Source organism: Acanthochromis polyacanthus, chromosome 11 (assembly GCF_021347895.1).
Source record: "Acanthochromis polyacanthus isolate Apoly-LR-REF ecotype Palm Island chromosome 11, KAUST_Apoly_ChrSc, whole genome shotgun sequence".
Taxonomy (NCBI): domain Eukaryota; kingdom Metazoa; phylum Chordata; class Actinopteri; family Pomacentridae; genus Acanthochromis; species Acanthochromis polyacanthus.
This window is the reverse complement of record NC_067123.1, coordinates 40,790,378-40,807,897: the sequence shown is the minus strand read 5'-3', so window position 1 is coordinate 40,807,897 and position 17,520 is coordinate 40,790,378. Positions and strand designations below refer to the sequence as shown.

The 17,520-nt window shown below is 41.8% G+C and overlaps 1 protein-coding gene and 1 gene segment (V, D, J or C); one reads left to right on the top strand and one right to left on the bottom strand.

Moving 5' to 3' along the window:
* Positions 1-3,829: 3,829 nt before the first annotated feature.
* LOC127536281 (Ig kappa-b4 chain C region-like) lies at positions 3,830-4,743 on the bottom strand. The segment is given in 1 exon segment: positions 3,830-4,743. A coding segment is annotated over 1 exon segment (252 nt).
* Positions 4,744-7,830: 3,087 nt separating this feature from the next.
* The window catches only part of LOC110950977 (carcinoembryonic antigen-related cell adhesion molecule 20-like), a 46,151-nt gene continuing 36,461 nt past the window's right edge, over positions 7,831-17,520 (top strand). Inside the window, exons 1-7 of one of the 50 annotated variants that reach the window (XM_051956188.1) lie at positions 7,831-8,504; positions 10,732-13,363; positions 13,505-13,537; positions 13,593-13,625; positions 13,736-13,768; positions 13,824-15,126; positions 15,391-15,720. The gene's annotated coding sequence lies outside the window, so the exon portion shown is untranslated. Of the gene's footprint in view, positions 8,505-10,731; positions 13,364-13,427; positions 15,127-15,390; positions 15,721-17,520 lie in introns of those variants that run through there. The other 49 variants (XM_051956186.1, XM_051956205.1, XM_051956203.1 and 46 more) reach the window with 49 other exon arrangements.

The following is a 17,520-nucleotide window of genomic DNA, read 5'->3' as shown; positions in this document are numbered from 1 at the left end:
AGTTTTTTGTTCTTCTTATTTTCCCCTAAAAATTTAACTTTCTGGTGTCTTAACTGAGCTGCAGGTTGGACAAACACACTAGATAAAACCATCCATCCATCCATTCTCTATACACCGCTTTATCCTTATTAGGGTCATGGGGGGTGCTGGAGTCTATCCCAGCTGACTCGGGTGAAGGCAGGGGACACCCTGGACAGGTCACCAGTCTGTCACAGGGCTACATATACAGACACACAATCACACTCACATTCACACCTACGGACAATTTAGAGTAACCAATTAACCTCAGCATGTTTTTGGACTGTGGGAGGAAGCCGGAGTACCCGGAGAAAACCCACGCATGCACAGGGAGAACATGCAAACTCCATGCAGAAAGATCCCAGGCCGGGATTTGAACCGGGGATCTTTTTGCTGCAAAGCCAAAGTGCTAACCACTGATCAACTGTGCAGCCCCAGATAAAACCAGCACAGAAAAATCAATCAGATCAACTGACTTCTGACAGGTTAAAAGCTCTCAGGTGATCAGTCCAGGTGAGGATGATGTCATAATGGTTTGGCTCTGCCCCCTCAGACTCCTGCAGGAAAAGACCAGAAAGAACTTATACAGAAAACAATCAAATAAGAGCAAAAGAATGTTGAAATCAAACAATGACAGTCAGTCATCAGACACTGAGAGTTTCATTGACAGAAACATCCCATCATGAGCTCACATCCTGAAATATCTGGAAACCTCAGAAACCACTGACGTAGGATCATTAGGGGTGAACTTCATCATGTTCTGAATTGAGGAAGGACAAAGAGTCTCAATTAAAATGACGAAAATGAAGAAGGTTTGAGTGAGACGTTCAGTCAGAGCTGTTTGAGGAAATATTGTTCTGATTTACAGCTCAAATCGTTGGACTTTATCAGTTTTTTTCCGTCCCAGATGCGGACACTCGCTGATGTTTTGCTGGAAAATTGACTTTCAGAATCACTTCATGTAGATTTTATCAGAGCTGCTCTGCCGGCTGCTATTGGTTTCAAGTTCCACCAGTTTCCATCTGAACTTGGACTGTTTTTAACCCTCTGAACCAAAAAACAAAGGGTTTGAAGTCATGCTATCTTTAAAAGAATCACCAGAACATCACCATTTATCAGAGCCAGAAATAAACAAATGAATCATCAGGTTTGTAACTTTTCAACAGTCTTTGAAAAAGTAAAGTTCAGAAAATGTCAAAGTAGAGTACACTTTTCAGGAATAACAGCATTGCCTGTAGTTCATAATATAGCATGTCGGCAAAAAAAAAAACCCTATAGATTATTTTGTGGTTCAAAAAGCACAAAATGATAGTATGTTGACAAAAACTGTAATGTATGATATGTGGTTCAAAAATGTCATAGTGCAGTATATGGTCAAAATAGTATGTTATTAAAGAAAACAGAGTATATGTGGTCTAAAAAATGCCATAGAATAATAGTTCATTGCACAAGTTAAAGTATAGTAATTTATAAAACTGTTCAAGTTCTTATATGTTGCTAAAATACAACAAAAAAACTAAAAAAAAGTCAGTCATATGTCAATTAAAAAAGCCTATAGTACAGCATGTCACTCTAAAAACATCACAGTTACCTCCGCCAGGAGGTAATGTAATCACCAGTTTGTTTGTCTGTCTGTCTGTGTGTGTGTCTGTGTGTGTGTGTCTGTGTGTGTGTCTGTGTGTGTGTGTGTGTGGGTGTGGGTGTGGGTGTCTGTTTCTCTGTTAACAGCATAACTCAAAAAGTCATGGACGGATTTTCACCAAATTTTTACAGGATGTCCGGAAGAGCAAAAGTAACGATCGATTAGATTTTGGAGGTGATCCGGATCACCGTCTGGATCCAGGATTTTTTTGAAGGTCGAAGGACAATTGCGAGGGATCTCTCTCAATTGTACAGACAGAGGTCGCTGGATCGATTCCAGGCGACGGCCGAATTCCGCGCGGCCGGTTCGGGCTACCCGAGCGAGTCGGGACCGACGGAACGAAGCGGCGGCGACGCGTACGGTACCGTCACGTGCGCGCGCAACGCTATCATTACGTGCGTGCGGCGGAGGCGCCGTCAAAACACTGTGCTGTTACACAGTACATGCATGTTATGCTTTGTCCACAAACTGTTAAAACTAAATTAATTCCGTCCATGACGTTTTGGGTTATGCTGTTAACAGACAAACAAACTCCGATTGGTCATCTGTACAATTGAGCGATGGCCTGGTGGAGGTCTGCACTCTCCGAGTGCTTTTCGAGTTTATACTTTGGTCCAGAAAACGTTGTTCTGTTCCGGCCGACAGTCGGCAGTGAAAAGCTAATGCTAGTCCATCCAGTAAAAGCTAGCTGGTTACCTGATCCAGCTAGCTTTCTTACCTTTGTTTGGTCTTTGTTCCCTCGAAGTTTTTCAGTGAAATGAAACCGGAAATTCGACGAAACGCAACGACGGAGTTTTAGTTTAGTTTGTTTTTTGGAGTTGTTGTTTGGTTTGGCTTTTAGAGTTTTGTTTATTTTGGGTTTTGACATTACACATTTATTCATCACACACACAGACAGTGACTGACCTGAACGTCTAGCCGGGGTTCGATCCAACGTTTCGCAGATGAAAGACATCCTCCTTCTCCACTTGACCATCTTCAGCGCTGAGCAGCAGAAACAAGCAGAGAGACAAAGAACAAACCCAATGTGAAGATTTCTGAGGTTCAGTCGGAACACATTCACACTGAAATCCACCTGGAATCATGTGTTCATCATCATGTGTTCATCATCATGTGTTCACCATCATGTGTTCACCATCATGTGTTCACCATCATGTGTTCATCATCATGTGTTCACCATCATGTGTTCACCATCATGTGTTCACCATCATGTGTTCACCATCATGTGTTCATCATCATGTGTTCATCATCATGCTTTTACCATCATGTGTTCATCATCATGTGTTCATCATCATGTGTTCACCATCATGTGTTCACCATGTGGACCTCTGATCTGAATGGAGGATAAACTCCATCGAAGGTTGTAGACCTAGATCCTCTGTGGTTCAGTGGTCTGAGATGTTCTTCATGGAATCAGAGGGTTCCTGCTGCTTCCCTCAACTTTGAATGAAACACAAACGTTCAAACCGACAGTTTGGTCCTTCTTCTCCTGAACATGTCCATCGTTTTATTTTCAAAGAAGAGACACTCAAGAAGTTTCTGAAGCTTTCAGCTGCATCCTGCGAACTTCAACAGAATCATTTGAAGTGTTTTAAAGTGAGAGAGTGAATCTGGTGAAGAAGACCAGCGGATGTGGCTGAAAGCTCCAGAAACAGAAAGAAACCAGTTTGAACTGAGAGCAGATAAATGTGGGTTTCAGTTGCAGCCAGAACTCATCTGCTTCACATCACGCTAACATCATTCACATTTATTTTTATTTTAACTCACTCATACCTTCATCATGTTCAGGTGTCTCCGAATGGTTCAGGAAAGATCCAACTAGAAGGTTCTTCAGGGGAAAGAAAGCGGATCAAATATAACTGCACCTGATTGAACACAAAAACCAAACTAGTGAGCAGATGGACACCATCAGAGTCTCACTTTATTCTCAGTATTTACACCATAAAACTCAGTTCATGTGGATGCAGCCACAGCATCAACACTGAACCAGCAGAACATGGAAACAGATGAATTATTTCAGGTTTTACAGATTTGTCAAAACGTTCATAAAGTAAAATACTGTTCAATAAAAACACATTTATAGGAACAGGAGAAACTCATTTGACACCTGATGGAACCACATCTACTGCAGATGAGATGAGAAAAATACAATAAAACCTTTTCACTTAAAATCACTCCAGTAGAATTACTTTCTGATTATTTAATTAGAATTGAACCATTTTACAGTCTCAAACACTGTTTTCCTTGAAATTTTACCAGAATGTGAACTAATCTGGAGCAATGTATGGGTTTACTTATCCTCATGGTTGAATGAGAAACTGTATAATTGTCATAATTTTCTGGTGTTTTTTTCTTGAATTACAGCATTTTAAACTCCTCGTTTCTGATGTCATGTATAATATAGAACCCCTCTGCATTTAGATTAGTTTCAGTCACAGAAACACAAGAAAAGAAACGACTTTATGAGCAGGTTTTTATTGAAATAATCACAGTCGCAAAAGTCAGAAAAACATCATCAGTTTAAGAGAAAAACAAAAGAGTGTTGATGACTGCAGCAGACAGAAAAATGTTTCCATTTAGAAGCACAGAAATAATATTTAAACACTGCATCAAGCTGCTAAATACTGTGACTGAAACACATCAAATAAAGACTGGATCAGCAGAGTAGAAGCAGTGAGATGCTCCCAGTGGGTGAGGTCAGGACTGGGAACACTGGTCTCTCCTCAGGGTCTCAGAGAGTGGAGTCTGGGAGCCCTGGGTGGCCTCACAGCTCACAGAGACCACCTTCCTCCACTGGTCTGCAGGAAGCCTCAGGGTGCTGCTCCAGCTGTAGAGGCCGTCCTCCTGCAGCACCCCGGGGCTCCTGCTCTCCTCCCAGCTGCTGCTGCTGCCGTCCACCTTCCAGGACAGACTCCAGTCTGAGGGGAAGCCCTTGTTGGCCGGACACATGAGCGTGGCCTTCCCCTGCTGCAGCTCCTCTCTGGAGGGGGGCAGCACCGTCAGGGAGGGATGGACTCCACCCACTGCACAGAGAGAGACAACACCTTTTAGACAAACTGTTTGGGACTTTGGATCAAACTGCTCTTCACTCTTTCACTTCCCCCTCTCAGCTCAGTAACCATGGCGACAGACAGGCATCACTGCTCAACCAGCTCAACAGACAGCTTTCAGGACTAAAGACAGAAACCTTCAGGTGGAGTTTTCTTCCTCTCAACGTTTCATCTTTCATCTGGAAACTAAAAATCTTTCTACAAACATATTAACAGACATGAAAATGTCACATTTTTTCTTGTTTTTCAGCATTTTAACGTGTGAAGGACAACGGGAAAGATCTGTTTGTCTTTGTTGAGTTAACCACTGACACCAGAACTGATCAAATCAATGTAACTCAGACACAGATAAACTTTGAGCTTTAAAATTACTTTTAATGATGACATAAAACATCTGAGAAATTCAAATCTGTCATGAGGATCGAGTAAAATGATGAGAAATGCTTTGTACAGGACTCAAGTTTAGAAAGTTCTGAGAATATTTACTTTAGAAAAAATCATTTTTCTGAAAACTTGAAATCTACAAACTTTTCAACATCAATTTCCATTTGATTTCCAATTTCTAATGTTGTTAACCACTGACTTACACATCAGAACTGATCAGATCAGTCTAACTCAGACACAGATAAAACTCTGAGGTCTAAAAAATCCTTTATGACATTAAGATGTGACACATTAAGATGCTTCATCAGAATGAAGGAAAATGATGAGAAATGTCTGATCACTGACTTCAACTGAACTTAAAAGATTTCTGAGAATATTTACTTCAGTGAAAACTTTTTTAGAAACTTGAAATTTAAAAATAAAAAGTTTAACTGGAGAAGATTTCAGTGTGAAGACCAAATGACATCAGTTCATAAAACACTGAAATTATAGGACATTTCTTTTCAAGCTAAAATGTTTCAGTGATGTTGGAGGAAATAAAATCAAATATGAAACATGTGTAATGTGTAATATTTAGTGAGTTAAATGTACTTACAGTTAACCTCCAGTCTGGTTCCTCCACCGAACGTGAACCACAGTGATACAGACTGATGGAGGCGTCGTACAAAAACCTCTTAGAGACACAACTCTCTGACTCTGAAACAAACCAACTCAACACAACGTGGCAAGTCCTGAAAAACAAAACTTCAAGTAGCAGAAACTTTCATTTAATTCAGAAATAACTTCATTTTTTACTGAATTATCAAATTACGTTTTGGTTAATGATTAAATTTAACAGAGAAATGATCATGAACACATTTCTGTGAAGACTCTGCAGCAGCATCAACATAAAAACAGTAGAAGAAGAAATATTCATCCATAGATTTGTTGAAAGAAATGAGAACTTAGTTCAGATCTGTCCCACAGTTGATGTGTGTTGTTGAAATTTAAGGGGAATAAATAAAAACTTCAGTTAGAAAACTCAAACCACAGAAACATCCAAAGATCAGAGACACAAATTCCTGATCAATACTCTGATAAAGTGATTGATCCATTGATAACCTGCAACATCAGATTGATCCAGGTCCCTGTTGGAGTCAGTCAGAGCATTTCCATAGAGCCACTTTGCATCAGCAGCACCATGCTCCAGCGCTCTGGGGCAGTTTATAGTCCTGACAGCTGAACACTGGATCACTGACAGAAGTCCTTCAAGACAACAGAAGACACAGAAATCCTCCTCATCAAAAACATGACTCTGATCTTCATCTGGACTCTCCTCTGCTGCTGCTTGACAGGTACAGTCCAGAGAATCAAAGTCCTCTGTCAGCAGCATCCGTCCCTCTGCAATGAAGTCCTCAGAGCATGACTCTGCTTTCTGTTTGTGTCTCTGTATCCTCAGAGTCCAGAGGTCAGCTCGCAGTGACTCAGCCTGGATCAGTGACTTCTGCTCCGAGAGGCTCCGTCTCCATCGCATGTAGCACCAGTCAGGATGTTTTTACTTGGTCAGTTGATGGAGAAGTTGTAACCTGTTTGTCATGGTACAGACGGAGAAAAGGACAGAGTCACCAACTGCTCTCTTAGTTCACTGATAAGCGAGCTGCTGGGATTCCTGATCGATTTTCAGGCAGCGGATCAAACTCTGACTTCACTCTGACCATCAGTGGAGTTCAGGCTGAAGATGCTGCAGTTTATTACTGTCAGAGTTATCATTACATCGGCGGTCATCGTGTGTTCACACAGTAAAAAGCATCGTACAAAAACCCCCCTCAGTCAGACGAAACAGAAACTGAACGGATGGTTGTAACTGAAAGCACCTGCAGACTCACACACTTGACTGAACACACACACTGTAATCTGTCTGTCCGTCCGTCCGTCCGTCCGTCGATCTGTCTATCAATCCATCTATCTATCCATCTATCCATCCATCCATCCATCTATAAAAATGTATGGAAAAGGTCAGCTGCTTGCAGATGATACAACTTTCTACCCTAAAACAGCCTGACAAACTAGAGCTGGTTTTGCAGGAGCAGCTGACATTGTGGCTAAACAAATCTCAGCATCATCATGCCTAAACCAGATTTTTAGGGTTGGACTCAAGCAGAGATTCTTCAACCATTTCTAAAACCTGCAGACTGTCGGCTGTTGGCATCAATCTGACGTGTCTTAATGTCTCTTCAAAAGCTTTTCATAGACTAAGACAATCAATTAAACATATTATGTAGCAGCACATTCATGTTTTAAACGTTGTAACTATTTTCTGTAGTTTTAAGTTGTTTAAATCAGATCTGAAGGACTTAAGATTTAACGAGGCTGTTGTGTAGACGAGTGTATTGTCTGCATATTGCTAGACATTTTAGCGTCACCGTCAGCACCAGATGTCGACCAACATCCCAAATGTTCGCTTTGGTACAGCAAACGTTCCACCAATCTTCCACTGCGTTAAAAAGATATTGTCTGGTTTGGATTTGATGTTTCCTCATTTGTCAGCGTTGAAGGTGATGCTTCTTTTGCACCTGACAAAGAAATCGTGATCCCCACCTGAACAACCATGTAGAAATAGTCCCAGCATATTGTAGGTGCCATCATTTTTACTATTTTGGTAACTTCTATACATTGTAATGTACAGCATGGACTCTTTATACTTTTCTGCAGAGGCCATCAATGCACAAATATACTTTCATTCTATGTTGGTTTTGATTCTTTTTTTATTTTGACAATGATCAATAGTGCTTTGGCGGATTGATTTGTCCACTAATATGTCACTGCATAAGGCACCCAGGAACAAACAACAGCTCTTTAAGTGAATATTTGCTTGATGTGGCTCCTCTTTCTATATTTGATTCATTTTTTATTTTTCTCTTTCCTTATTCCTTGGGTGACACCAACAGCTGGAACCAAACTCCTTGTATGCTGAGTGGCCATTAAAGCCGATTCTGATTCTGAACTTTTATTTTGGCTGCTAACCCTGAACTTTATTTTGAAGGCCAGCCCCGGAAGCGGTGTGTTTCAGCTTCCATTGTTTGAACGAGTCGGCGTGTTTTTGCGGTTTCTCTTCCTTAAAGTTCTCCTCTTGTCGAAAAACCTGGACGGACAGATAGTAGAGTCAGAAACGGGCATCTCTTTTCTGCGTGTTTTTCCTCCGGGCGGACGTTTTGAGGACGTTAGCTTAGCCTGCTAGCTTCACCTAGCAACGCTTCCGGATTGACCTGCAGGGAGAAGCTGATGCTGCTCGGAGGAAAGAGGAAAGATGTCTACAGTCCAGATGCTGAGAGTTTTAGTGAACCAGAGGCTGACGGCAGCTGCTGAGGAGATTCTGTCTCTGTTTGAGAGGACGATGGAGGAGTACGAGAGAGAACTGCACAGGAGAGCAGGTGGATTAATACCTTTTATTATTATGTCATATTTACTACATATAGCTTTAATTATTGGTAGTGTCAATGGAAAGTACGGGTCCGTACCTCTAGCAACTACCTTAATTATTAGATTATATTCACTGCATATATAGCTTTTATTATAGCATAGTTACTGCATTTATAGCTTTAATTATCAGATTATATTCACTGCATTTATAGCTTTAATTATTATATTATACTCACTGCATTTCTAATTTTTATTATCAGATTATACTCACTGCACTGCTGTCAGCGTCTGAAGCTCAGTGTTTGGTAAAAACTCTCTAAAACTTTCCTGAGTCCAGATTTTATTCTCTATATGTAGTTTTAGATCTGAACCTGGTCTGATGTGGGAAAAACAGTCAAATCTTAGTTTTTAGCATATTATACCAAGTTCAGATCTAAAAAAAAATGAAATGTCCATTTTTGCAGTTTGAGAAATGCAATAAAGGTTCCACAAGACATTAACTTAAATGTTTTAGATTTGGACCTGGTCTAATATGGTCCAGATGTGGGAAAAATGGTCATATCTTAATTTTCAGAAACATGATAAAAGTTCCATGAGACATAAACTGTTCTTGAGCTTCTGTAAAAGAATCTAGTCCAGACTGGACCAGTCTTTATGAAGTAGTTTTACTGTAGATCTAGACCTCGTCTGATTTAATGTGGTGAAACCCCCAAAATGTGTTTTTGTTCTGTTTTTCTGCATTTTTACAAATAGAATGAAAGTTTGTCAAAGATTTTATATCTAGACCTGGTCTAATGCGGTCTAACGTGTTCTAATGTGGTCTAACGTGTTCTAATGCGGTCTAACGTGTTCTAATGTGGTCTAACGTGTTCTAATGTGGTCTAACGTGGTCTAACGTGGTCTCACGTCTTCTAATGTGGTCTAACGTGGTCTAATGTGGTCTAACGTGGTCTAATGTGGTCTAACGTGGTCTAACGTGTTCTAACGTGTTCTAACGTGTTCTAACGTGGTCTGACGTGGTCTGACGTGGTCTGACGTGGTCTGACGTGGTCTGACGTGGTCTAACGTGTTCTAACGTGGTCTAACGTGGTCTAACGTGTTCTAACGTGGTCTAACGTGGTCTAACGTGGTCTAACGTGTTCTAACGTGTCTAACGTGGTCTAACGTGGTCTAACGTGGTCTAACGTGTTCTAACGTGGTCTAACGTGGTCTAACGTGGTCTAACGTGTTCTAACGTGGTCTAACGTGGTCTAACGTGGTCTAACGTGTTCTAACGTGTTCTAACGTGGTCTAACGTGGTCTAACGTGGTCTAACGTGTTCTAACGTGGTCTAACGTGGTCTAACGTGTTCTAACGTGTTCTAACGTGTTCTAACGTGGTCTAACGTGGTCTAACGTGTTCTAACGTGTTCTAACGTGGTCTAACGTGTTCTAACGTGTTCTAACGTGTTCTAACGTGGTCTAACGTGGTCTAACGTGTTCTAACGTGGTCTAACGTGGTCTAACGTGTTCTAACGTGGTCTAACGTGTTCTAACGTGTTCTAACGTGTTCTAACGTGTTCTAACGTGGTCTAACGTGTTCTAACGTGTTCTAACGTGGTCTAACGTGTTCTAACGTGTTCTAACGTGGTCTAACGTGGTCTAACGTGGTCTAACGTGGTCTAACGTGTTCTAATGTGGTCTAACGTGGTCTAATTCGATGTGGTATTGTCACCAAAAATGTGTTATTGTGTTGTTTGTTGCATTTTCACAAATAAAATTAAGGTTTCTTAAAAGTGTTAGATCTGGTGTAGTATGATCCCTTTTCAGCACCTTCATAAATACGGTAAAAACTCACCTATTTGAAAGTGGGTTTGAGACTCCATCGAGGTTCCACCTAGAATTATCTCCACAGCACTGAAGAATGGTCTGACTGCAGCTAATTATCATTCTATCAGCTGAAATAACTGCTCTGAATGGTTTCTAGGTCTTTAAAGATTGTTGGACTTTCACCAGTAGATTTCCTCTGAAAAACAGCAGTCACAGATTTAATTTACAGATACAAAGACAGACAGAGGCCAAATATGTTAAAGATTCCATGCAAACAGGTGGAAACTGTCAGATGTATTTCCACAGGAAAATGTGAAGTTGACATTGAACTGATGATGTAGAAATTACAGATTAGACAGATCACTGATTTATTCACAGACTGTGGCTTCGGCAGCGACTGGTAGATTTACTCCATGTTCGTGTCTTCCAGCTCGTCCTGGGAATGTCGAGAAGTTTGTGGTGATTGAAGAGGCTCCTTCTGAGCAGCAAAAGTGGAGTCCAGATGTGGAGCAGGAGGACCCAAAACCAGCACAAATCAAGGAGGAGCAGGAGGAACTGTGCAGCAGTCAGGATGGAGGACAGCTTCATGTGCTGGAGGAGCTCAGTCTCAAGTTCCAGTTCCCTGCTCTCCCTGTGAAGACTGAAGCAGAAGCTCAAAGCCAAACTGAGGAGACCAGAGATGGAGAACATTTAAAAGGAGAAGCAGATGGAGGATCAGAAGCAGCCAGGAGCTTCGATCCAGACAGTAATCAGATTTCTGCTGAGACTGAGAGCAGCAGCGACGGCTTGAAGCAGAGCAGGGAACGTCCGTCTGCTTTCATTCCTCTGAAAAACCCTTTCAGATGCTCCGAGTGCGGTAAAAGGTTTGGCTGTGAGGACCACCTGCAGGCCCACACGAAACGTCACGCTGCAGAAAAGACGTTCCCCTGCCCGTTCTGCGGTAAAAAGTTTACTAAGCGGTCAAACATGACCACGCACCTGAGAATCCACACGGGGGAGAAGCCGTTCACCTGCTCCATCTGCAACACGAGCTTCAGTCTGCGCTGCACGCTGGTCAATCACCAGAGAGTCCACACCGGGGAGAGGCCCTTCAGCTGCTCCGTCTGCAGCAAGAGCTTCTCCAAGAAGACCAACCTGACCACACACATGGCGCTGCACAGCCAGGAGAAGCCCTTCCAGTGCAGCGTGTGCCACAGGACGTTCACCTGGTACTCACAGGTCCGAAACCACAAGTGTGTCGTTGACTGAAGCTGGAGCTGAACTGAGCAGAGAGACGAGAACATCAGGACCTCAGCAGATGATCCTGAAGCAGTGAGGGAGCGCTGACACTTAAACTGGACTGAATCAAACTCAACTAGGACTGTTTCAAGGTTTCGTTTCAGCTCATATTAGTAATTATTGATGATTTTCTATTATTTTTATTAAAAACAAGCAGAAAAGTTTCATTTGGGTGTAGCTGCTTTAATACTGTAATGCACATAAATACATACATTTACACTCATAAATAAAGGAATGATCTCAGCTTTCTACACATTAATTAAAGAAAGTCAAGCAGCTGGAACAGGCCAGATTCACCACCTGGCTGAAGTTTACCCAGAGATAAACTGGCCTGGACCACTTTATACCTTTATACAAACAAAGATTAAACATGTTAAACTCTTAGTTGTTTAGAGGTATGTGCAGGAACCAAATCATTGTGAAAGAACAGAACTGAAATGGCCTTTAGTTCACAGAAACTTTAAAAAGTTCAAATCAAAGGAAAAACTGAGTTACTAAGATAAAATTGGACTACAAGCAAATCATTATCAAAGAAGATCAACATTGGCCGTTTAATGTCACTGTAGAGCAGATTTCAGTAGAATGTCTTTATTTTAACTTTGTATTGAGCTTATATTAAGATTGGTTTGATCTGTGCTTCATAGATAAACCATTAAACCATCAGGATAATATCTCAGTATTTTTTGGATAAATTAACATTCAAACTTGCTCACATTCACACACTAATAAAGCACACAGAATTTTAGCAGAACTTTAAACTCATTCGGGGTAACAAGTGTTTGAAGTTTAGACTGGAGTTTATTCCAAGCGTCAGGTGCAGAGAACTTAAATGCTTTCTTGTCCAGTTCAGATCGTACTTTATGGACGGCAGATTGCAGAGAATCCATAGATGGGGTTTGTGACTTCCATGTTTCCTCGTTATAAGACAAATGTTAAGAAACAATACCCAGAATGGTTCTGTAATAAACACCAATGACTGAGGCTTAAAGATGTTCAGTTACCTTCAGAATAGATCACAGTAGTGAGCAAAGAGACCACATCTGATAATGAATCTCAGCTCCCCATGGTACACGCTATCCAGCATGCTAAGACAGTTAGCAGAAGCCTTCGTGTACAGCACATCTCCATCGTCAATAACAGGCAACAAAGGTTGATTCCACCGATTTCTGTTTCATACTAAAAGAAAAGCAAGACTTGTTTCTGCAATGAAATCCTAATAAGATGTCAGGAAAATTCTTCAGAAGAGTCCTCACTTCTCCAAGTCAACACTGAGAGTCTCTCAAGTTAAAGCAAAGTTCTACTTGTTCAAGGAATCAACATGAACAGAACGCAGGCTGAACGAGTGACTGGCAAAGGGTGGAAATAGCACATGAGATACATGTTGGTATGTGTTATCTCTAGGTTATCTCTAGGTTATCTCTAGGTTATCTCTAGGTTATCTCTAGGATATCTCTGGGTTATCTCTGGGTTATCTCTGGGTTATCTCTAGGTTATCTCTAGGTTATCTCTGGGTTATCTCTAGGTTATCTCTGTTATCTCTGGGTTATCTCTAGGTTATCTCTAGGTTATCTCTAGGATATCTCTGGGTTATCTCTAGGTTATCTCTAGGTTATCTCTAGGATATCTCTGGGTTATCTCTAGGTTATCTGTAGGTTATCTCTAGGTTATCTCTAGGATATCTCTGGGTTATCTCTAGGTTATCTCTAGGTTATCTCTGGGTTATCTCTGGGTTATCTCTGGGTTATCTCTAGGTTATCTGTAGGTTATCTCTGGGTTATCTCTAGGTTATCTCTGTTATCTCTGGGTTATCTCTGGGTTATCTCTGGGTTATCTCTAGGTTATCTCTAGGATATCTCTGGGTTATCTCTAGGTTATCTCTAGGTTATCTCTAGGTTATCTCTAGGATATCTCTGGGTTATCTCTAGGTTATCTCTAGGTTATCTCTGGGTTATCTCTGGGTTATCTCTGGGTTATCTCTAGGTTATCTGTAGGTTATCTCTGGGTTATCTCTAGGTTATCTCTAGGTTATCTCTGGGTTATCTCTGGGTTATCTCTGGGTTATCTCTAGGTTATCTCTAGGATATCTCTGGGTTATCTCTAGGTTATCTCTAGGTTATCTCTAGGTTATCTCTAGGATATCTCTGGGTTATCTCTAGGTTATCTCTAGGTTATCTCTGGGTTATCTCTGGGTTATCTCTGGGTTATCTCTAGGTTATCTGTAGGTTATCTCTGGGTTATCTCTAGGTTATCTCTAGGTTATCTCTGGGTTATCTCTGGGTTATCTCTGGGTTATCTCTGGGTTATCTCTAGGTTATCTCTAGGTTATCTCTAGGTTATCTCTAGGTCGCTACATGTGCTTAGGACTGGTTTGTGATCCTTCAAACTCCTGGGTTAGCAGCTCATGTCCTTGTTCCTCTTTTAGCTGAAGTCACACAGTATTACAATGAATAAGAACATTCGACCATCAAATCCAATCATTTTATATCAAGAGTTTCAATTTTTTATCTGTATACTGAACGTGCTCCTTAAAAGACAAATCAGTTAAAATCCTAGATATATAAAAGTCGATACAAACTCAACTTGTAGACCATTTCTAGTTAAAACGTTGCTGATCTGGCAGTTTTTGAAGTAGTAGAGAACATATGTTTGGTTTGATCTGTTAGACAGGGTCATGGTCTCAGTGCTACTGATGTCCAGATCTGATATTATCACCCTGAAGAAGATTAGTTTCTTCCTAAAATAAAACACTACTGCAACTCTTTCAAACCTCCTTCACAGTCATGTTTGCAGGAAAACAACCAAAGACAGTTTTAGTTTCGCTGCTGCTTCCAACTCTTTCATTTTATTGTGCATCTTCAAAGAGGACGTTGGAAGTTTCATTAATCGTCAAACTGGGTTTTTCTTTAACTCATGCAGGTGATCTGTTCACCTCGTCTGGGTGTATCCCTCTAAAGACTACTGCAGTTCAGTTCTGTTTGCATTTGGAAGATGTGAACCGTCCAGATGGATCTGTTTGCCTTGAAGTCACTTCTGCTTTTGCGCTTTTCACCAGTAAGAAGATGGAAACTTCCTGCAGCAGTGATTTATTCTCAGACTGGTTTAGTTTTTAATGTGTTACTTTCTGTGACTTTGTTTCCCCTCAGCATGCTGTGCAGGTCAGGATATTCTGCCAGAGGGTCCAGTGGAGGCACTATGGGGAGAGTTATTCTAAGGACGCTGGTTAACTACAGAATGACTTTATAATGTGGAACTACAGTAACAGGAAGGAGCAGGTTCATGGTGCCACTTTGGCTGCAGTTATTTCTCCAGTTTTACTTCTCTGAGTAGCTGTTTCCCAGTTCAGGCCCTAGAGGTCGTTACGAGGTCATTTTCTTTATAAAACAGAAGAAATAAAGTGTATTTCATTCTGGTCTGTTGTGATCTGTCAGTACTTGGGTGTGTGTTGTCAGTTCCTCTAAAAGCAGTTCAGTTCCATCTACGCTGTGCAGAACTGAACCGTCCAGGATGGAACTGTTCGTCCTCATGTCGCTTCTGCTCTTTTTCACCGGTAAGAAGATGAAAACTTTCTGCGGTTGGGTTTTATTTTCAAACTGAGCTGTGGTTTAGATTATTTACTTATTTTAAAGTGTGCTTTTATCACCTTTCCTGGGTGTAGACTGATAGAAACTAATGTTATAATCATAAAACAACATATACACTCTTCTATGCTATCTAGTCCTGGGCTTGTTCTTGACAGTTTTGCATCCTGGTGTTGGTTTTTTTCTCCACTTTCTGCCCACTAATGTTACTTTCTGTGGTTGTGTCTCTTCAGGATGCTGTGCAGGTCGGGATGTTCTGCCAGAGGGTCCGGTGGAGGGAGTGTTGGGGGAAAATGTGACTGTAAGGACGCTGGTTGACCAGATAAGCTCCGTCTTCATAGTCTGGAACTATAGTAACGAGAAAGAGATGCAACATGTCGCCATTTTGGATCCTAGAGGGCTGACGGTGAACGCACTTTATGAGGGAAGAGTTTCCATTAACCCGATCAACGGATACTTGACCCTGGGGCCCCTGAAGCTGGAGGACAGTGGGAATTACAGCATCATCATCATAATGGGAGATGGTACTACTGAATCTGCAGAGACACAGCTCCTAGTTCTCTGTGAGTCATTACTCAGTAACACTCATACAGTTAGAAAGCACCTGTTTTATTCACACACACTTCATTTATTGCTCAGCATGTAGGAAAAGTAAATTCCAATCAGTCTTCACTGAGTTTAAAAATAAAAATCAACCAAACCTAAACTTCAGATATTTCATCAAACAATAATGCACATTTAATTTAAACTTCCATTTTAAAAATAAAGTTGCTTGCTCTGCTCAAAAACTGGTTAATTATGTAACTGCTGAGAAGTGATGTGGAAGTGGGTTTGTCTCAGCAGTTTGTGTCACAACCACATATCCTGTGGCGTTTGTTCCGTCTTTTTGCTTTCTACATGAACCGTCTACAGAAAGTTATGATCCCTGCTCCAACCCCTGTTCTGATAGATCAGTAGATTAAACCTCTGTTGATTCTGCAGCAGGGAAACTTACAGTGTAACAGCAGCACACAGAAAAAGAGCAGCACACACAGTGTTACAACCTGACTGGAAGGCTGTAACAAAACAGGGAGACAAACAGTGTGGTGACTAAAAATGATTTTATTGTAACCAAATAATCCACATGTGCACAACCAACCTCACACAGCTGAAGCTCCTGCAGAGAACCGCTCCTGTGAGAGCTGCAGTGGAAGTGATGGAGGTCATGCAGAGACACTGGATCCAGATGTGGCTCATCAGCTGACGACCCTCAGCTCCAGAAGACAGGAACACCTGTCCAGGTGGAGGGTCATCACAATAGATATCAATAGATTCTTTCTCCTTCTAGGAGAAAATACAAATATTTACAGCAAAATTTCTATGAAATTGCTTCATTCATTCCCTGCCAGACCACAGACTGCTGATCCTTGGACTCCTTTCCCCTCTGGTTTCCCTCTGGTCCCTGCATACTTCCAGATAGCTTTAGCCTCTCTTGGACCCAGCTCTGCCCCCATACTGCTGCCGGTTCCTGTTCTGTTCCCCGCCTGGACTCACTTTCCCCCGTTAGACTCCCACCGGTCCCTGCGTTACCTCCAGATTCCCCATGGACTCAGTTTTTCTTCAGCCCCCTTTGTATTCAGTTCCCCGTTGAGTTACTGTGTTTGATTCTTTGGTTGTTTGCATTTTTGGGTTTAGTTGGGAATGTTGTAAGTTTTTTAAAATGTTTTTTTATCTTTCCCCTTCTTTTCAGCTTCCTTGTGCTGTATTGCTCTTAGCTGTTGTCTCCTTCAATAAAGCCCTTTTTACATCCCACCTGTCTGCTAGTGTTTGTGTCTGCATCTGGGTTCTCTGACTCCCCTGTGACAGCGTGGTGTGGCCACAAAAGAACCCAGCAGACACAGAGCAGCGTGGTGTGATTCAGCTTAGCTCCAGCCCAGCTCACCAACGATCCTACCGCCAAACCCCCAGGTACCATGGCACCTTTCTGGGGGACTAGACTGGCTACAAAGACACCCCCAAAAGGACAACGAAGTCCCCGACCCAGTCAGCCCTTCCAGTCACGGGGGGCAACTCTGTCACAGTCGGCCCCAGTCTTCTGTTTCCCCGGTAGACCCTGTTTTGGTCAGGGAATACAAAGGGGCAATGAACCTTCTGCTGAAAAAGGTTTATTTGTCCCAGGCATGCTGTGAATCTGCCCAAAAGCCCTGGCTCATTCACCTCCTGCCTCGGTTTGCTCCAGAGTTTTTAGATCTTCCCCTGTCCTTAACACATCCAACCAGCCACCCACCTACCCGCCTGTTCCTGAGCTAGTTAGCTCACCACTTGCTAGCATATCTTAGTTCATAGTTTCGACAATCTGATCAGATACTCAGACATCCGCTTGG